The following is an 18,157-nucleotide window of genomic DNA, read 5'->3' as shown; positions in this document are numbered from 1 at the left end:
AGTTACATTTTCTAATTATAACTCAATAAAAGGAACGATTAACAACAACAGCAAAACGGCTAGGCCCTCCTCCCCATTTGAAAGTTTAAAAATACTTGTGTTAAAGAGGAAATAAGAGTGGAATTTCTGGACTATTTAGAATAAATGTCAGTGAGAATACTGCATATTAAAACCTATGGAATATGGTCACAGGGATTCCCAGAGGAAAATTTATGATCTTAATTGCTTTTGTGAAAGAACATGATGGTTTAAATTAAATGGACTAATGATTCCACTCCAGAAGCTAGAAAAATACAACCAAAACAAAGCAGAATAATTACTACATATAAAACCAGAAATTAATGAAATGGAAAACAAAAGCTTTGATAAAGTATTAATAAGTAAGCAAATATGACTTTTGGAAAGACCAGCTCTACCTAGTTTGGTAGCCATCCTTTGGCAGACATGACTAAGAAAAAGGTCAAATAAATAAATAAATAAATAAATAAAATAAGATATAAGGAAGGGGATTTAACCATAGGTTCTAAACAGATTTTTAAAAAGTTATTATAAGAAAATATTGGCTGGGCGCAGTGGATCATGCCTGTAATCCTAGCACTTTGGGAGGCCAAGGCGGGTGGATCAGCTGAGGTCAGGAGTTCAAGACCAGCCTGGCCAACATGGCAAAACCCCATTTCTACTGAAAATACAAAAATTAGCCGGGCATGGTGGTGTGTGCCTGTAATCCCAGCTGCTTGGGAGGATGAAGCAGGAGAATCGCTTGAACCTGGGAGGTGGAGGTTGCAGTGAGCTGAGATTGCACCACTTCACTCCAGCCTGTTGTTGAGACTCCATCTCAAAAAAAATAATAATAATTGGGTATACTTTTATACCAGTAAATATGAAAATATAGATGAATTGGGTGGTTTTCTAGGAAAATGTAAATTACTAAAGTGACTTAAGGAGGGGTAGGAAACCTGAATAAAATGGAAAACTATGGAATAAACTGAAAAGGTGGTCAAAATTTTCCCCCCAGAAATGTTACCAGGTCCAGTTGGTATTCTGGAAGTTCTGGTATGATGGAAACTCTAGCAGATCTTGAAAGATCAGATAATAGGAAAACATAGATAGCTTCCCAGTTCATTCTATAAGGCTAGTATAACTAGACAGGTTTAAACAAAATAAGAAGCAAACTATAGCCTAATGCCACATGTTAATAGAGCAGCAAATATTTTCAATAAAAGATTATCAAGTGGAATCCATCAGTGTATTAATAGAAAAATATATTGTGACAAATGAAAGTTTGCCCTAAGAGTACAGGGATTGTTCAACATTAGTAAATGTTATTGTAATTTATTGTATTAAGAGATTAAAGAGAAAATATCATATAATCTCCATTAATGCTGAAAAGTGATCTGATTAAATTACACATCTATTCTGCTATATTGGGGTAGTTTGTTACACAGCAATAGATGACTAATTTAGTAAGCTAGGAATCATGAAGACTTCCTTAACTTGGTAAAGAATTTTTATCAGAAACCAAAGAGAATCATTAAATGTAACAGTGAGGTACTAGATACATTTCCATTAAATTCAGGAACAAAATAAGGATGGTGACTATCGCTGTTATTAACCGATATTTTTCTAAAAGTTTTAACCAGTGGAATTAAAAAAAGAAATACGTGGTATAAATGTTAGAAAGACAGAGTTAGAATTAGCATTATTTGAGGATAATATGATTGTCTACTTAGATAATTGAAGAGAATAAAGTGAAAAATTAGTAGAAGAAGAAAATTCAGTGCAATGAGTAGACACAGTTAGATATACATGCAAACCATTAACTTCTCTGAGTACCAGCAGTAAGTAATTAGAACACAAAACAGAAAATATCCCATTCACAATAGAAAAATAATTCTATAAAACCTTTATGAATTTACAAGAAATGTGAAATACTTCTCTATAGAAAACTATAAAATTTCATCAATGGCTGTAAGAAGCCTTGAGTAAAACAAAGTTATATCTTTTTTTTTTTTTTTTTTTTTTGAGACGGAGTCTCACTCTGTTGCCGAGGCTGGAGTGCAGTGGGGTGATCTTGGCTCATTGCAACCTCCGCCTCCCAGGTTCAAGTGATTCTCCTGCCTCAGCCTCCTGAGTAGCTGGGATTACAGGTGCATGCCACCACGCCCAGCTAATTTTTGTTTTTTCGGTAGAGGCAGGGTTTCCCCCTGTTGGTCAGGCTGGTCTTGAACTCCTGACATCCTGATCTGCCCGTCTCGGCCTCCTAAAGTGCTGGAATTACAGGCGTGAGCCACTGCGCCTGGCACAAAGTTACATCTTGTTCCTGGATGAGAAGAGTCACTGTGGTAAAAATGGTATTTGTTCCTAATTTGGTCAAAACGTTCCTTGCATTCCTTATTAAAATTTCAATGATATTTTCTTTGGAACTTGAGTGATTGCAGTTTAAAGTTCATTCGGAAGAGTAAATGTTCATGAATCACTAAGAAAATTTTGAAAAAGAACGAGGGTGACTTGGTTTGTTAGATACAAACTTACCATAAAGCTGCAATAATTACAAATATTCTATCATCAAAGAAATAGAGGACTACAGACATGAAATGAAACAGAGTTTAGAAATAAACTCATGTTTATATGGGAATTTATGACAAAAGACATCTCAAATCAGTGGTGAGTCAATAAATGAGATGGGACTATTGGTTACCCATTTGGTAAAAACATTTAAGTGAAATCCCTGTTTCATATGAAAACAAATACAGGACGGGTGCAGTGGCTCTCTCCTGTAATCCCAGCCCTTTGGGAGGCTGAGGCGGGCAGATTGCTTGAGCTCAGGAGTTCAAGACCCGCCTGGGAAACATGGCAAAACGCCAAAAATACAAAAATGAGCTGGGCCTGGTGGCACATTCCTGTAATCCCAGCTACTTGGGAGGCTGAGGCAGGAGAATCACTTGAATCTAGGAGGCGGAGGTCACAGTGAGCCAAGATCTCACCAGTGCACTCCAACCTGGGCAACCGAGGGAGACTGTCTCAAAGAAGAAGAAGAAGAAAAAAAAAAAAAAAAAAACACACACACACACAGCCATAAAAGTACCAGAAAAAAAATCTGGAATATTTTAATAATATTAGGGTGGAGAAAGCCTTTCTGAGCATGACTTAAAAACCCATAAGCTATAACATAAAGAGTAATAATTTCGGCTACATTAAAATTTAAAGCTTCTGTGTGGGGAAAGATACTATACACAAAATTAAAACATAAACAACAGGCTAGAAGAAAGTATTTGCTACACAGATATCAGACAAAAGGTTAATATGTCTGCCTGTATCTACCTTCTGGAAACTAGTAAGAAAAAGAGACAACACCCATTCAAAATGGAGAAATAACACAATATGGCAATTCTGGGAAGAAATAGACAATTAGCTAACAAATGAGGAAAGCTGCTCAAGCTTACTAATAGTTAAAGAAATGTCACTAAAGCAATGAAGTGCCATTTTTAGGTACTCAAATTGGAAATATCAGAAGGATTCTGGAGAAACTGAACCTCTCAGATACCTTGTGCAAATTGGTAACATTTTTTATGGCGCTAGTTTGTCAGTTACCACCAGAATCTTAAATGTCTGTGTTCTTCCATGCTGAGAACCATATCTTGGAGTTAGATTTCTCCAAGCTCTTGCTTCCAGAAGGACCCCAACGTGGCCAGCCAGAGGCCTTTTCTAAAACACCACAATCCAAACTGCAAACATAAGCCAGACTGTGCAACTGTTTATCACATGCCCTTGTAGGACATCATTCTCAACCAACTCTTAACTAAAAGGTACATGATATATGCTTCTCGAAAGAAAGACAAGATTATGTGAGTAGGGATAATCTTTATTTGTAGCCAGTCTGCAAAAATGTTAAAGTAATGGAAATAACTTTTATGGGCACTTTAAACAAAATGTGCATTCCTTTGGCCCAGAAGTTCAACTTTTAAGAATCTAACCTTCAAGAATACTTGGAGACATATGCAGAGATGTTCAGTGCAGCATTGCTTGTGATGCTGAAAAATGAAAACCACCTAAATGTCCATCAGTAGGGAATAGCTCTTAGTCCATGATATACGCATATTATGGATTACTCTGCAGCAGATCCAAAGAAAAAGGTAGACCTCTATATACTCGCACAGCAAGATCTACAAGACTCACTGTTACACAGAGAAAACAAACTGCAGAACAGGGTTTATAGTTGATCCCATTTTTATAAGGAAAAGAAAACCCCCATAACAACAGTGAAAACATATTTTGAACACCCTGTCATGATTTCAGAATTACTGGCCTTTTTCCTTGGTCCCATTTCCTTGTTTTTATTAACTCATTTCCCTCCTCCTTTATACCTTCTCCCTGTATCCAGCTGTTCAGATTTTGTTCGGATCCTTTTAAGAATTAGCTCAGATACCACCTCACTCATTCAGCAAGCATTCTGTCTTGCCTGCTTTAGATTAGGCCTTGTGCTGACCCTTGGTGGAATATTGAAATGAATCTGATCCTACTGTCAGGGAGCTCAAGTCTAGAAGGGAGAAAGACACATAGACAATGCCAGCATAGTGTGGCTTGGGATGGGACAGAAGTAGGCTCAGAAGGCTGCCAGATGAGGGGCTCTTAACCCCATCTGGGAAGGCTTCCTACTAGAGGAGACGTTTGTTCTGAGTCTTGAAAGAGTGCTAACTTTTCTTCGTTCCCTTCCTCCACCAGAAATGGTCTTGTTCACTTTTTGGCCCTTCCAAGCAGGATGACCTCATAGGGGAAGAATAGTTGAGTCAGTACCTTTATTCAAGTGTGAGTTCTGCCACTTACCAATTCAGTGACTCTGGGCAAGTCATTTACCCTCTGAGCCTCTGTTTCCTCATCTGTGTAATGGGGCTAATGCTGACTTACCTCTCAGGGCTGTCTTTAGGATTGGAGATAATGGATGTAAGGCTCCTGGGTGACTGTCAGCTCTAGAAGAGGAGGGACTACCTGTGTCTTGTTTTCCTCCTAGCCAAGTGTGTAGCATTTGATTGGATTTGATCTCAAAGCTGTGTGTATCTGGAGGTGGTTCTGGAGCAAAGAGTGGGCCTGACCATAGCAGGGCTTTGGGATGAGAAGACTGGGAGGAGTACATGGTGCAGGGGTTGCATCATAAGAAGAGAGAACCAGGTGCTTGGTCTTGGCATAACGGTGATGCCGGAGGGAAAATAAGAGTAGGTGTTCCTGGGAAAGGGATTCCAAGTAGGGAGTTCTGGCCCTGGTTCTCGGTCCTCGTCTGCTGATGCCACCTCCTAATCTCACAGTCCAGGACAGTGAGGCATGATGGGTCACTACTTGCCATAACATTCATGGCATTCTTAGTCCCAACTCTGTCATTCACTAGCTGGCTGACCTTGACCGACTCACTTCACATTTCTGAGCCTAGTTCCTTATCTGGTAAACAGGACTCAATAGCACCAACATCATGGGGTTCATTTACCGAAGAGTAGCTGAGATCATTCAGATGGATGCATTCAGAATTTAAGTGGCTGGCACATAATGGGTACTCAGGAAAGAGTAATTATTATTAGTGTTTGTTTCAGGAGATAATTTTGGAGTACTGCTCTGACCAGGGTCTCTGTTGGGTGACAGTTCTTGCCTCCATGAGTTCCCAGTCACTCGGGAAGACTGAGAAGGACTCTGACAGAGGAGAACACTGAAAGATGTGGAAGCCCAGAGGAAGGAATCTTGCCCTGTCTGGGGCTGGTACAGGTCAACTCAGCCTAAGAGCTGAGTCTTAAAGGTTAAGTAAGAGTTAGCCAGGGACAGAAGGGTGAAGTGTGGAAGAGCATTCCAGGCAGAAGGAATACCATATAGCATATGCAAAAGAAACGGGATGTTATTGGGTAGGGCCAGAATTCTTAACCTGGGATGCATGGGTCTCAGATGGGCTTCAGGAAGCCCACGAACCTCCTGAAATTGAATGCAAAATGTTGCATGCATATACCTATGTGCATTTTTTGGTGGAGGAGATGATCCATGGCTTTCATTAAATGTGTAAAGGGGTTTGCACTCCCCCAAAAAAGGTTGAGAACCATAATTGTTGGTGACAAAGTGTCAATTGAATGGATTCTAAATAGGAGAGTAATTTGGTAAAATTTGTGTTTTAGAAATATCACATTAGCAGTCAGTATGAAAAATGGGTTGTATGCAGGGAGACCAGCTGGAAGGCCTAAACTGGGGTATTGGCAGAGAAGAAATGGATTCGAGCAGGGCTACTGTGTTGCACGACTCCAGTGAGCACCATTTGTTGAGAAGCATTTCAATTTCAAATTATAGAATCCAAATCCTTTGAGAGTTATTAATGAGATAGACTCAACAGAAGTGTCAGATGACATAAACTGTTGTGGATGCAGAAGGTGAGGGAAAGGGAAGAGGTGAGGATGAGTGAAAGCTAGCAGAGGGCCAGAGGGACATGAGTCCATGCCAGTGTTATAGTGCAAGAGGAAAGGGGAACCTCTGTTAATGCTCACCTAGCATCCAGAGTCCTTGGTCTCAGACATATTTACTAACTTCCATCCTACCCTTGGTTCTCAGAGATCCCGAATGACACTGGCAATACTCATTTCCATGTGGATTTTGCAGAGGAATTACTTTTGCTTTGTGAGTCAGGTCAAGTTTCCTGCAGAAAGTTGTGTTCGAGTCCGTCATTCAAGGTCCATGAGGATTTTGAGAGGTAGAGGTGGGGGAGGAGGTGCCGACAGTGTGCACAAAGGCCTGGAGGTGAGCAAGATGAAATCAGACATTGGAGAGGGCAGAGGTCAGGGTCACCTCAAACAGCTGTCTGAAGAGTACCAGCTTTTTATTTTATTTATTTTATTTTATTTTTGGTAGGCATCTGGAGAGCCATGAGCAGTTCTTGAGTAGGAAAAGAGGAAAAGTGACATGACCAAATTAGCATTTTAGAACGGAGATAAGGGAGGAGGCCAAGGGAGAGAGAAGCCAAGGTCGTGGGCATACAGCAGAGGAGATGGATTTGAGAGGTGATCGCGAGGAAGAGAAGACTGGTGTCAGAGACTGACGGGAGAGGGGAGAGGAGGAGGTGGAGATGACCAAGGCTGGACTTCGCCGTAAGATGGAGTGTTCAGGGCTGGCACTGGATTCATTCATTCACTGAATGTTTATTGAATGCCAGGCACTGTACTAGGTACTAGGGGTATAGCACTGAACAGAACAGATGCCTGTCCTGATGGATCTTACTGTGAGTGAGACAGATAAATAAATAGACAACTAAATGTCTAGAGTGTGTCTGATGTTAAGCGCTATGCAGAAAAATAAAGCTGGGGTGATGAGGTAGAAAATGTTGGGGTGCCTTTTGAGAGGGAGGTCCTCTCTGATGAGGCAGTATTTGAGCAGAGGCCTAATGGAGGCAAGGGACTGAGCCATGTACCTGTCAGGGACAATGTTCCAGAGAGAAGGAACCTCAGGTGTAAAGGCCCCGAGGCAAGAGTGCGTTTGGTCTGTTTGAGGAGCAGCATGGAGACCAGTGTGATGGGAAAAGGCTGAAGAAGGAGCGAGAGGAGTAGAAGATGAGGTAGAGGCGACATCACAGTCTATCTTTTAGAGCTATTCAGGAGGTAGAGTCCACAGGATTTGGTGACTGACTTGCTAAGGGGACAGGAAGAATCTAGGGTGACTCCAAGGTATGTTCTGGGCTCAAGCGACTGGATAAATGGTGGTGCCTTGAGGACAGTGGTGAGATGCTGAGTCAGAGGTCCCTACCCAAAGGGCTGTTCTGGTAGAGCTGTCCAGCACGCACTGGGCTCTACGGGTCCGGGGCCCAGGAAAGGGATCCACACCTGAAGTTATGAAAGGGAATGAGATTACCGAAAAAGAGTGTGCAATGAAAGAGAAGAGGACCAGAGCAGAACGCGTAGGGAAGGAGCCCAGGAAGAAATGGGGGCGGGGTCAGAGAAGTAGGAGGAAAAGCAGTGCGCGTGGGCTCACAGAAGTGGAGGAAGGAAAGGGCCATGCAGAGGAGGGCCTTGTTAAGAGTGTCAAATGTTGCAGCCTGCAGGGAGTAAGCCGAGGGTGGAAGACAGTCTATTGGCTTTAAGCATCAGGAGGGCCTGGGCGACCTTCCTCAGAACAGCTTCTGTGGAGTGGTGGGCGCATGAGGCAGATTGCAGTGGGTCGAAGAGCTCGTGGGAGGTACCGAAGTGAAGCAGAGATGGCCAGTGTAGACGGGTTTCTTAAGAAGAAGCTTAGCTGTGAAGAGGAGAGAGGGACAGAGGGGGATGTGGGGGCAGATAGAGGGTTTTTATTCCCAGATGGGAGAGACTTGAGCTTCTATAAATGTTGATAGGAAAGAGGCAACAGAGGGGGAGAGGTTGAAAACGCAGGAGGGAGAGGGGATGATTGTTGTGGAGGAGGTAATGGGGATGGGCTCCAGAGTCCAGGTGGGGAGACTGGCCTTACATGCTACAGGGGTCCTCTCTTTCTTACAGAGGAGCAAAGCAGTGGTAATGGTGGGATACAAGGGTATTGAGGGGGATTGGTGAAAGAAATACTTCAGAAAAGTTCAAAGCAACAAATGGAGAGCCCTGACCAAGGGCATGGATGCTGGAGCTGGGAGGAAGCAGAGAATATTTCTGGCTAGGACTTCCTGTAGGAAGCGGCACTTGAGCTGGGTCAGGAAATTCAGACAGGATTGCAATAAGCAAAGATCTGTGCAGAGGGAAGAGTATTCTAAGTGGAAGAAACAGAATCAGCACACACATAGAGCTGTGAAAAGGCCAGGCATGCTAATGGAATAATGAACAAGCTAGCTTGATGAAGGCTGGACAGGAGTCAGTAGGGAACATGGATGCCACTAGAATGGCCGTTGTAGTAAGCACCAGCCTTAGGACATACGTGAATTCCTTTAGTCCCACCGCACCCTGCAGAATAGGTATTTCCTCAGTTTACAGGTAAGGAAAGTTTGTCCTGGAATGGTGAAGAAATGGACCCACGGTCACCCATCTGGCTCCATAGCCTGTGCTTTTGCCACCTAACAGGAAAGGCCTGGTGAGGCCAGATGATGGGAGAGCCTCGAATGCCAACTTGAGGACCCTGAACTTTATCCAGGAGGCAGTGGGTGTCGGAGCAGAAGAGATGCATGCTTGAAGGTGGGCTTTAGGAAGGCTAATGTGGTTCCAGAGGGGAGGGAGAAGAAATCAGGAGGTGACCGCGGTGTTAGGGGAAAGGAAGGAGTGGCCTAGCCTGGAAAAGAAGGGAGTGAGCGCTGGGATTGGAATGTCATTTGTTCCTCATGACAGCCTCAAGAGGTGTGGATCTTTCCTCTCTTTTTATAGACGAGGAATGGGAGACTCAGAAAGGGAGGGCTACTTGCCCAGGACTTGCGCCCTGCTTCATGTGATTTTGCTGATTCAGGAAGTCTGTGGAACAATGTGTCAGAGGGAGCTCTGAGTCTGAGAAAGGCGTGTGTGCGCGCGTGTGTGCTTGTCTGCCCGTCAGATGGACAGCAGTGCCTTCCCTTCCTTTCCCTTCCCTTCCCTGTCTGCGTTCCTCCCCATCTCTTCCCATGCTTCCAGTTTCCTGGATTCCACAATTCCTGCATCCCCTGAGTCTGGGAATGGGGGTAACTGTTTCCTTGTCTGTCCCCAGAAGGTCAGCCTTTCACTCCCAAACCACCTGGTCCCCTCCTAGCCCCGCTGTCTTTCCATCCACCATATGAGACTGTAGCCCAGCACCAGTGACTGCCACATGCAGCCTGGCCCCTGGTACTGTTCAGCAGCCCCCTAGGGATAGGTGGTTGTTCCTGCAGCGACTCTTCTCCCACTGCTGTGGCTGCTTCTGTGTGGGCAGACGGCCACTGTGGGAATTAGATTTGGCTCACGAGTAGTTAATAACCACCACCATGTTCCCACTGCCGTTGTTTGCCAGGTGCTTGATATATGTTCTAGTTCTTGCAACAGTCCTGGAAGGTTCACGTCACGGGCCCCTTTTTTACAGACGAGGAAACTGAGGCTCCAAGCGTGGCAATAATGCGCTCGAGGGCATGTAGCCTGGAACCACATGTAGAGCTGGGATTTGAACCCAGGTCTGTTAGCTTCCAAAGCTGTGGGCTTGCCATACTCCACTGCTAAGTATCTCCCATTTTCCTGAGCCTGAGCCTTCAGGAACTACAAATCCTCGTCCTTCAAGAGCAGGGTGGGTTTCTAGAGGTAGTGCCAAGTTCAACCAAAGGACCTAGTGGGATGAGTCTGAAACTTGGAGCTCCAAGAACCCTGGGTTCAGATCCTGACTCTACCACTTACCCAGCTGTGTGACCTGGAGCAAGTTCTCTAACCTCTCTGAGCTTTAATTCCCTCAGCTCTCAAATGCTCCTCTGCAGAGCTGTTGTGGGGCCTAAGTGAGATGATGTGTGCAAACTGAGAGCAGGTTGCTGTTATATTAAAATGAGGGTCAGAAAAGGAGTTGATAAACGCTGAGGGTGACCTTAAGACTGAGCCCAGGCTGGGTATGGGGGAGGGCTGTCCCAGGAGGGGACCAGCCACACTGAGTTGGATAATCCATCACACTGGCCTCCCCACCCCGACCCCCATTCCAGTCCCACCTTCTGGTTCCGGCCCTGGCCCTTCGCGTATCTCCCCTGCTCTGCAAACTAATGCCTCTGCCTCTCTCTGTCACCCGCCGCCTGTGGCCTCTACCCCGCCCTTCCTGGCCCCAGGGAAGAGGAGGAGGAGGAGGAGACTGAGGAAGAGGAAGAGGAAGACGCTCACCAGTTCTGCTGTCCGGCCTCCGAGTGCAGTAGTCCCTCCTCTCGGTAACTGAGAGGACAAGGGCCATTTTCTATGCAGAAGCAAAAGCCTTAACCAGCCCCTCCTTCACCCTGCCCACCCCCCGCAGATCCCCCATGGGACCCTGTCCCCTGCTTCAGGAACCAGATGGGCAAGCATCGTACCCCTTCTCCCCCAGCCTCCTTCTTGGAATTCCCATCCTCACTGCTGTCTCCTCTGGACTCCAGCCCCTGAATTAAAGAGAGCTGGAGCCCTAGGTCCGACTAAAATGTGGGAGAAGCAGAGCTTGGAGCTTGGAACCTGGACCCTCCCATACCCACACTCCCACTTCCCAGGCACCCTGGAGCCTGCCACTCCTGGAGAGGCCTCCAAATGACATCCCAAGGACCTACCTCTGTCCTCTGTGAGCACAAACAGAGATGCAAGGTGCCTAGGGCTCAGAGGACCAGACGGGGGCAGGACCCAGCCTGCCTAGTTCCCTGTTGTTTGTTCCCTTGCTGTGGCCATTGCTGCCATCTCCTCCACTGCTTGAAGGCCTCACCCCATGCCCTCTGCCACTCCCATAGTGCTCTGTAAATATGATCAGGAGGAAAAGGCCTCTTAGAGTGCGTGTTGCTGTGTACAAAGGAATTTCCATCAATAAAAGCTGATCTCTTCTCTCTGTCTGATGTATATTCCACCCAACCCCACTGCCCTCTTCCCAACCCCACCAGGGCCTTGCCTTCTTTCCTGTCCAGAGCTGGGAACAGGGGCCGGGAAAGAGAGTAGGGTTTGATTTGTGGTTTTGTCAACACCCAAGAGGCACTCAATAAATGCGTGAATGACTCCTAACACGGGCAGGCTAACCTTGGATGTGTCGCATGACCTCTCTGACACATAGTTTCTCCATCTGTAAAAAGAAGAAGGGTTGGATTAGAGGGTCTCCAATGGCTCTTCCAGCTGTGACATTCTGTGAATCTGAGATGCGACAGTTTTAAGAAGCTATAATTACGTGAATTTAATATACAGCGATTCAGTGACACCTTCCACTGCAATTTTGTGATTTCTGTTTCTACAATGCTGTGATTTTTGAATTCTCCAATCCTGTGGTTTTAAGATTGCATAATTCTACCATTTGAACAAATTCTGATGATGCAATTTTAATATTCTGCAATGTTAAGATTCCCTGAGCGTTTACTTTTAAGGTTCTGATTCTACAACTTTGGGGATCTGGATCTGAGAGGAAGCCATTTCCCCCCGGTGCAACAACCTTAGATATTCCTTGGGCCTGGCCAGAGGCTGCTTCTAAGACTCCCTGGAGGCTGTCAGCTGGAGGGTGGAAGATGTCCTTTATGGGTTTGTAGGACTCATGCCTTCCATGATGTGTCTGTGTTAGGAGCACAGCCGGGAAACCCCAAAGTGGGCTCATACCTCTGACTTTCCCTCTCTGAGCCTTTGGTATTAGACAAATCTGAGTTTACCTTCCCGTTCTGCCACTTACATCTGTATAACCTTGAGCAAGTTTTTTCTTCTCCTTGAGCTTTGCTTTCCTCCTGAGTACAGTGAGAATATATCTACCTCTCTGGGTTGTCGTGAAGATTAGCAAGAAAGAACACAACGAGCCCAGCATAGGGGCTGGTGCGCTGTGGGGCAAGTGTGCTGTGATTGGTGGCTCTTGTTTTGATTAAGGCCCAGGTGAGAGTTTTCTGTCTTTTCTTTCCTCCCTCCCTTCAGCATCCCTATCACATTGAATCTCCAGGTTTTCTAGAACCTCACCTCCTTCCCTCATTATTTGTTCACTTGCTCAACTCATCTACTCATTCACTCATTCAAAGTCTCATTTATTTCTCCCCTCCCTCCCTGCTTCCCTCCCTTATTTACTCTTCCTCATTCTACCCAACAAAGCATTGCTTGAGCCCTTACTGGGTACAAGGCCTGACGCTAAATACTGTGAGGGATCCAAAGTAAGACAGAGGCCGGGTGTGGTGGCTCACACCTGTAATCCCAGCCCTTTGGGAGGCTGAGGCAGGCAGATGGCTTGAGGCCAGGAGTTTGAGACCAGCCTGGACAACATAGTGAGACCCCATCTCTACAAAAAGATTTTTTTTAAAAAGTAAGACAGTGGCTGTGTCCCCTGTGAGTTCTCCATCTCCCAGGGGAGGTGGGAGATGAGAAATCCTTTGGGAAAGTAGGAAGGATGCAAAGGGTTGAAATGATTGGACAGGAATGGCTTCAGTGATGAGCACGTTTTGCTCCTGGCCTAAAGAGGAAGGAGATGTCAAGGTGGGTGGGGAGTTATGGCGTCCAGGAGGGCTTGCTGGAGGAAGAGGTGCAAGAGTTGTGCCTTGAAGACTGGTAAGGGTTTGAATTGGTGGCAAGGGGTGAGAAGGCATTCCAGGAGGCAGGAACCTCATAGACAAAAACCTGGGGGAGAGCTCCAGGGTCATGCAAGGGAATGGTGGGTACATTACTCTGTTCACTTGGCTCTCCAGGGTGTGTGAATGTAGATGACCTGGGGCTGGGGAGGAGGAGACCATTCTACCCTTCTGCTGAACGGAGAGAAAAGCAAGTATGGGGGTGGTGACAGGGGTTCAACTGTATGGAGGGAGGGGGGCAAGTCAGGGTCAGATGGCCATCCTGAGCTACGGGCAACTGAATTGGCTGAATTGGGCAGAGGGCTTGTGCTGTGGGAAGGGGGCGGGGTTTTGATCAGCTGTCAGAGAAATATGTGTGCACGCATGGCCTCCATGTGCCCGGGCATCCTCCCGCTTGTCTTTGCACGAGGCTCTGCAGGTCTCACAGTCATGAGAGACTGTGCACACTGCTGCGGAGCTGAGGAAATGTGATGATGTGAGACTGGGTGCGAGGAATTCTGAGTGTGAGGTTGATTGTGTGAAGTGGTGACTTCATGCACCTGGCAGGCTTGATGTGTGTGTCTGGTGGATGTCATCACAAGGCTTGGTGTGGGTGGCTTTTAAGCATGTGAGGCTGTGGCCTTTAGGGTGACAGTTGTCAGGCAGGATGGTCACACACACACAGACACATGTGACTTCTACCTGTGGTATTAGAGGACCCAAAGTGGCTGCTGAGCAACTGAGCATGAGTGCCATAGGTCCACAAAGGTGAATCATACTGAGCCGCTGCTCTTGGGAAACAGGAGGGGGGTGTGGGGTGGGAGACAGACACTATAAGAGAGAATCACGAGTTAGCCAGGGAGAAAGACTGACTGTGACATACAGGTATGCACAAGACACAAGGGAGGGAGTCACTGACCCTGTCTGTTCTGCATGGGGCAGGAGTGAGTCAGCATTGACTTCTCAGAAGGACCAACCTGCTCAGGGTACTGCAAGATGAAGATGAGCTCACCAAGACCGGTCAAGTCCGGGGGTAAAGGGGAGACAGAGAACATTCTGGGCAGAAGAAACAAGGAAGAATATGAGCATGGGCCTGGCGGTGTGGATTGACTCGCCATAGACTAGGAATTGCAAGTAGCCTGCTGTTGCCTATGACATTTAGGAGCTTACAGGGCAGGGTGGGAGGTGAGGGGTGGGAGATAGGCCAGATTCAGAGGGGCTTCTGAAGCTAAGAATGGGCTGCTGGCCTAGAAGTGAGGGGGATTCTTGTCCTGTGCAACCCTGGGCAAGTCACTTTGACTCTCTGGGCCTCCATTTGGGTCTGTGGGATTGGATGGTTCATAAAGCCTAGTCCGCCCAGTCCATCCCAGCTCTGTGCGGTGCCTACCACCCTTGGCCAGCCACATCCATGAGTCATTGCTCTTGAAGCCAGGAGCTTCTTCCATCTAACCTCCGTCTTTCCTGCTTCCTCCTGGGTTGCTTCCTCATTCACCCACTCCACAAATATTTACCCAGCATCCGATCCCTTGTGTGCCACTGTGGGAAGGCATGTGGGGATGAAGAATGCAAGGACCAGACCTTGGAGGGACTGCTCAGTAGTGCCTGGGGCAGAGGGTGGGGTGGTGGTAAGAGCTTTGTGTTCAGATACATTTTTTGTTTGAATCTTGGCTCCACCAGTGCCGAGCTTGTAGGCTTTGGGCATGTGGCTTCATCTCTCTGTGCCTCAGTTTCATCATCTGTGCTGTCCTCCTCTGAGACAACAACCCAGATCTTGCAGAGTTGCTCGGCCTAGCAAAATGACAACTCAATAAATGACAACTATTATTTTTAGGGCTGCACAGCAGCAGAGCTGGGATTCAAACCCAGCCCTGTGCACTCCCAAAGCCTGTGTATGCCCACTGCATACCCAGTCAGCTCAGCTCCTTTGAAGGCTTCCTTCTCCCCTGTCAGTTCCTGTGCCAAGCCAGGCTGGGCTCGGGCTTAGAATTCCTGTGACACTGGGATTGGGCAGCAGAACTAGTTTGCAGAAGAAATATTGGAGGGAGAGGTGGCTGCAGTTCCCCACCTCCTCCCTCCACTGCCACTGGGTCCAGTCTCCTGGCCCAGTCTGCTCCTTCCAGAACCCAAAGCCCCTGGCTGGCCCCATCCAGGTACAATGACTTCCTCGTCTTGTTTTCTCGTCTCTACTTCCGGTCCGTCCCGCGCCCCCCCCACCCCGGCACCCCCCCTCCGCCACCTAAGTTGTCATGGGGATAGTCCTCACCATCCCTAGCTTCCTCTTGCCCTCATCTTATGATATCCATGGCAACAGCCCCCATTCGTTTCCATGGCAACTGCATCCTGATCCCATCCCCTGCTGGCTGCCTGGCTCCGGGCAGTGCCAATAAAGGGAAGGAGGGAGAGAAGACCTCCCATTAGGAGCAGCATTCAGGGAGGGTTAGTGCCCCTGCCATGGGCAAGCCAGCCCCAGATCCCTGTGGAACATCCTACACTGCTTCTCCCCATATTAGTGCTTTGGCACGCAAGGTTCCCTCACTCTTCATCTCTACCAACTCCTAGGCAAGACCCAGTCCACAAGCTTCCTCCCCCAGGAAGCCTTCCAGGCAGCAGAGGAGCTAGCACAAGCTTTGGGGTTTAAATCCCTGTCCTGTCACTTGCTAGCTCTGAGACCTTTGGCAGTCACTTCCCCTCTTGGAGTCTTCTTTTTCATCTGCAAAATAGGAATCCTAATTCTTCCCTCACGTTTGTCATGCAGATTAAATAATGTGTGGAAAATGCCTGACACAGGGAAGGTGCGCAGTAAGTGCGAGTTTATTTTTATTCTGCTCAACCACCCCCAAACAGAAGGGATCTCTCTCCTGCACTCCCCCAGCACTTCCTCTGTTCCCCAGCCCTGATAACTTTCTGCTTTGTACTGTGGTTATTTGTGTAACATAGCTTATTTCCCCCTCTGCAGAGGATGCTCTCCAATTTCCCCCACAGAATAGCCCAGCAGACAGTGCACATGGGCACAAGTGTGTGTGTGTGGTTGTGTCTGTATATGTGCATGACTGCATGTGTTTATGTCTATTTTCATGTGTCTGTGGATGTGTTTTTGTTTCTAGGCTTGTCTGCCTTTGGATGTGTCTGTGTTATTGTACTTCTCTGTGCCTGTGTGTGAGTGTGTGTGTGCACACGCAGATGTTTTGCTCCTGGCTGGGAAGAGCCCAGAGACAGGGGGTTCCCAGACCCTTTCTGAAGTCCAGGAATGTAAAGAGGGAATTGATTTTGCTTGAGCCCTGCACAGATGAAAAACTGACATGCCCAGGCTGACACAGCTGGTCAGTGGCAGTCAGGACCTGAGCCTCGGCCTGCCCAGCATCTTACTCTACAGCAGGCTCTGTGTGTGTGTGTGTGTGTGTGTGTGTGTGTGTGTGTGTGTGTGAGTGAGAGAGAGAGAGAGAGAGAGAGAGAGAGAGAGAGAGAGAAGAGAGATTTTCCATGTGATCAGCATGTCCCTGAGTATTGTTTTGGGGGCTCTGACTTGAGGGATTCCACATCCCCAGTACTGTTTCTTCAGCAGTATATATGATGTCAGAAGCAACGCCCTCAAGCACCCTCCTTTTTTTGTCAGGCTCCTTTGTGGGAGGCTGTGCTGACAGCCCGACCTCCCTGCCACTATTCCCTTTGCAACCAAAACGGGGTGAGCTCTCAAGGGAGGAATTGTCAAAGAGTGCAGAGCCAGGGGCAGCACAGAGCTGGGAGTGAGGAGAGGCAGCAAGAGGTCATGAAAAGCCTGGGCCCTGGGTTGGAAGCCTAGCTTTTTTACTTTATAGCTATGTGACCTTGAGCAAGTTTATATCACCTCTCTGAGCTTCAATGTCTTCATCGATAAAATGAGGCTAATGGTACCTGCCTCAACACGTTTCAAGGATTCAATGAACTAAGTAGTGCCTTTGCCCTAGGAATTAGAGGCCCTACAGCCGCCCAAGAGGAGGGGGCGTAAGGCGCCCTGTGTGGAGGAGGCAGGCAGGCATGGAAAGGCACACCTGAGCTGAGTGGTGAAGGCTGAGCAGGAGATAGCCAGGCTGGGGAAGTGGGACAGAGAATATATGAGGTGGAGGTCAAGTCAGGAGAGCCATCCACGGCCATGGTGAGGAAGTTGAAGGTTATCCCATGGCTGCTGATTTCTGGAACATCCAAGTTAGATTATGTCCCTCCTCTGCTCACCTCAATCAAAGCAAAAGCCAACGTCTTTATTGTAGGCCCATGCACTTTCTAATTTGGCCCCCATAACCTCTCTGATCTTTTATCCTATCTCCTCTCATTCACTCTGCTCTGGCTGCACTGGCCTCTTCACTGTTCCTCGAACATGCCAGACACAGGTCTACCTCCGGGCCTTTGCACTGGCTGTACCCTCTCTCTGGACTGCTACTGCCTTTACCACACAGCTTACCCTCACTTCCATCAGCACTCTGTTTATATGCCATTGCTCCAGAAAGGCCTCCCCTGACCACCACATCTCAAACAGCACCTTTTCACAATCTGCTTTATTTTCCTTCCTAGCACTTCACCCCTACCTGAAATGGCAGGACATATTTACTTGTTTCTTCCTTTATAGTCTGCTTCCCTCACTACAACGTCACCTCCCTGAGAACATTCTTGTGCATTTTGCTCACTAGTATATTTCCAGTGCCCAGCACTGTGCCTGGCATACAGAAGATGCTCAGTTGTTTGTTGAGTGAGTTACGTGGCGCTGTGGAAGCGTTTTAGTGACAGAATGAAATAGGTTAGTATAGTATTTTGTTGTTGTTGTTTGAGACGGAGTCTTGCTCTCTTGTCCCAGGCTGGAGTGCAGTGGTACAATCTCCACTCATTGCAACCTCTGCCTTCCAGGTTCAAGCGATTCTCCTATCTCAGCCTCCCGAGTAGCTGGGATTACAGGTGCACGCCACCACACCCAGCTAATTTTTTTTTTTTTTTGTATTTTAGTAGAGATGGGGTTTTACCACGTTGCCCAAGCTGGTCTCGAACTCCTGAGCTCAGGCAATCCATCTGCCTCAGCCT

General features: G+C 47.1%; 1 protein-coding gene across 8 annotated transcripts in view; it reads left to right on the top strand.

Moving 5' to 3' along the window:
• The window catches only part of IQSEC2 (IQ motif and Sec7 domain ArfGEF 2), an 87,310-nt gene that overhangs the window by 42,032 nt on the left and 27,121 nt on the right, over positions 1-18,157 (top strand). The window contains exon 3 of one of the 8 annotated variants that reach the window (XM_032267060.1): positions 10,709-11,441. The exons of the other annotated variants lie outside the window; for them this stretch is intronic. Coding sequence (XP_032122951.1) covers positions 10,709-10,808 — 100 coding nt within the window. The 3' untranslated portion in view covers positions 10,809-11,441. Of the gene's footprint in view, positions 1-10,708; positions 11,442-18,157 lie in introns of those variants that run through there. 8 annotated transcript variants of the gene reach the window in all.

This window comes from Sapajus apella, unplaced genomic scaffold, assembly GCF_009761245.1.
Source record: "Sapajus apella isolate SASKATOON/1434 unplaced genomic scaffold, GSC_monkey_1.0 scaffold164, whole genome shotgun sequence".
NCBI lineage: Eukaryota > Metazoa > Chordata > Mammalia > Primates > Cebidae > Sapajus > Sapajus apella.
Note: the sequence above shows the minus strand (reverse complement) of the source record. Positions and strands in the feature narration are given on the sequence as shown.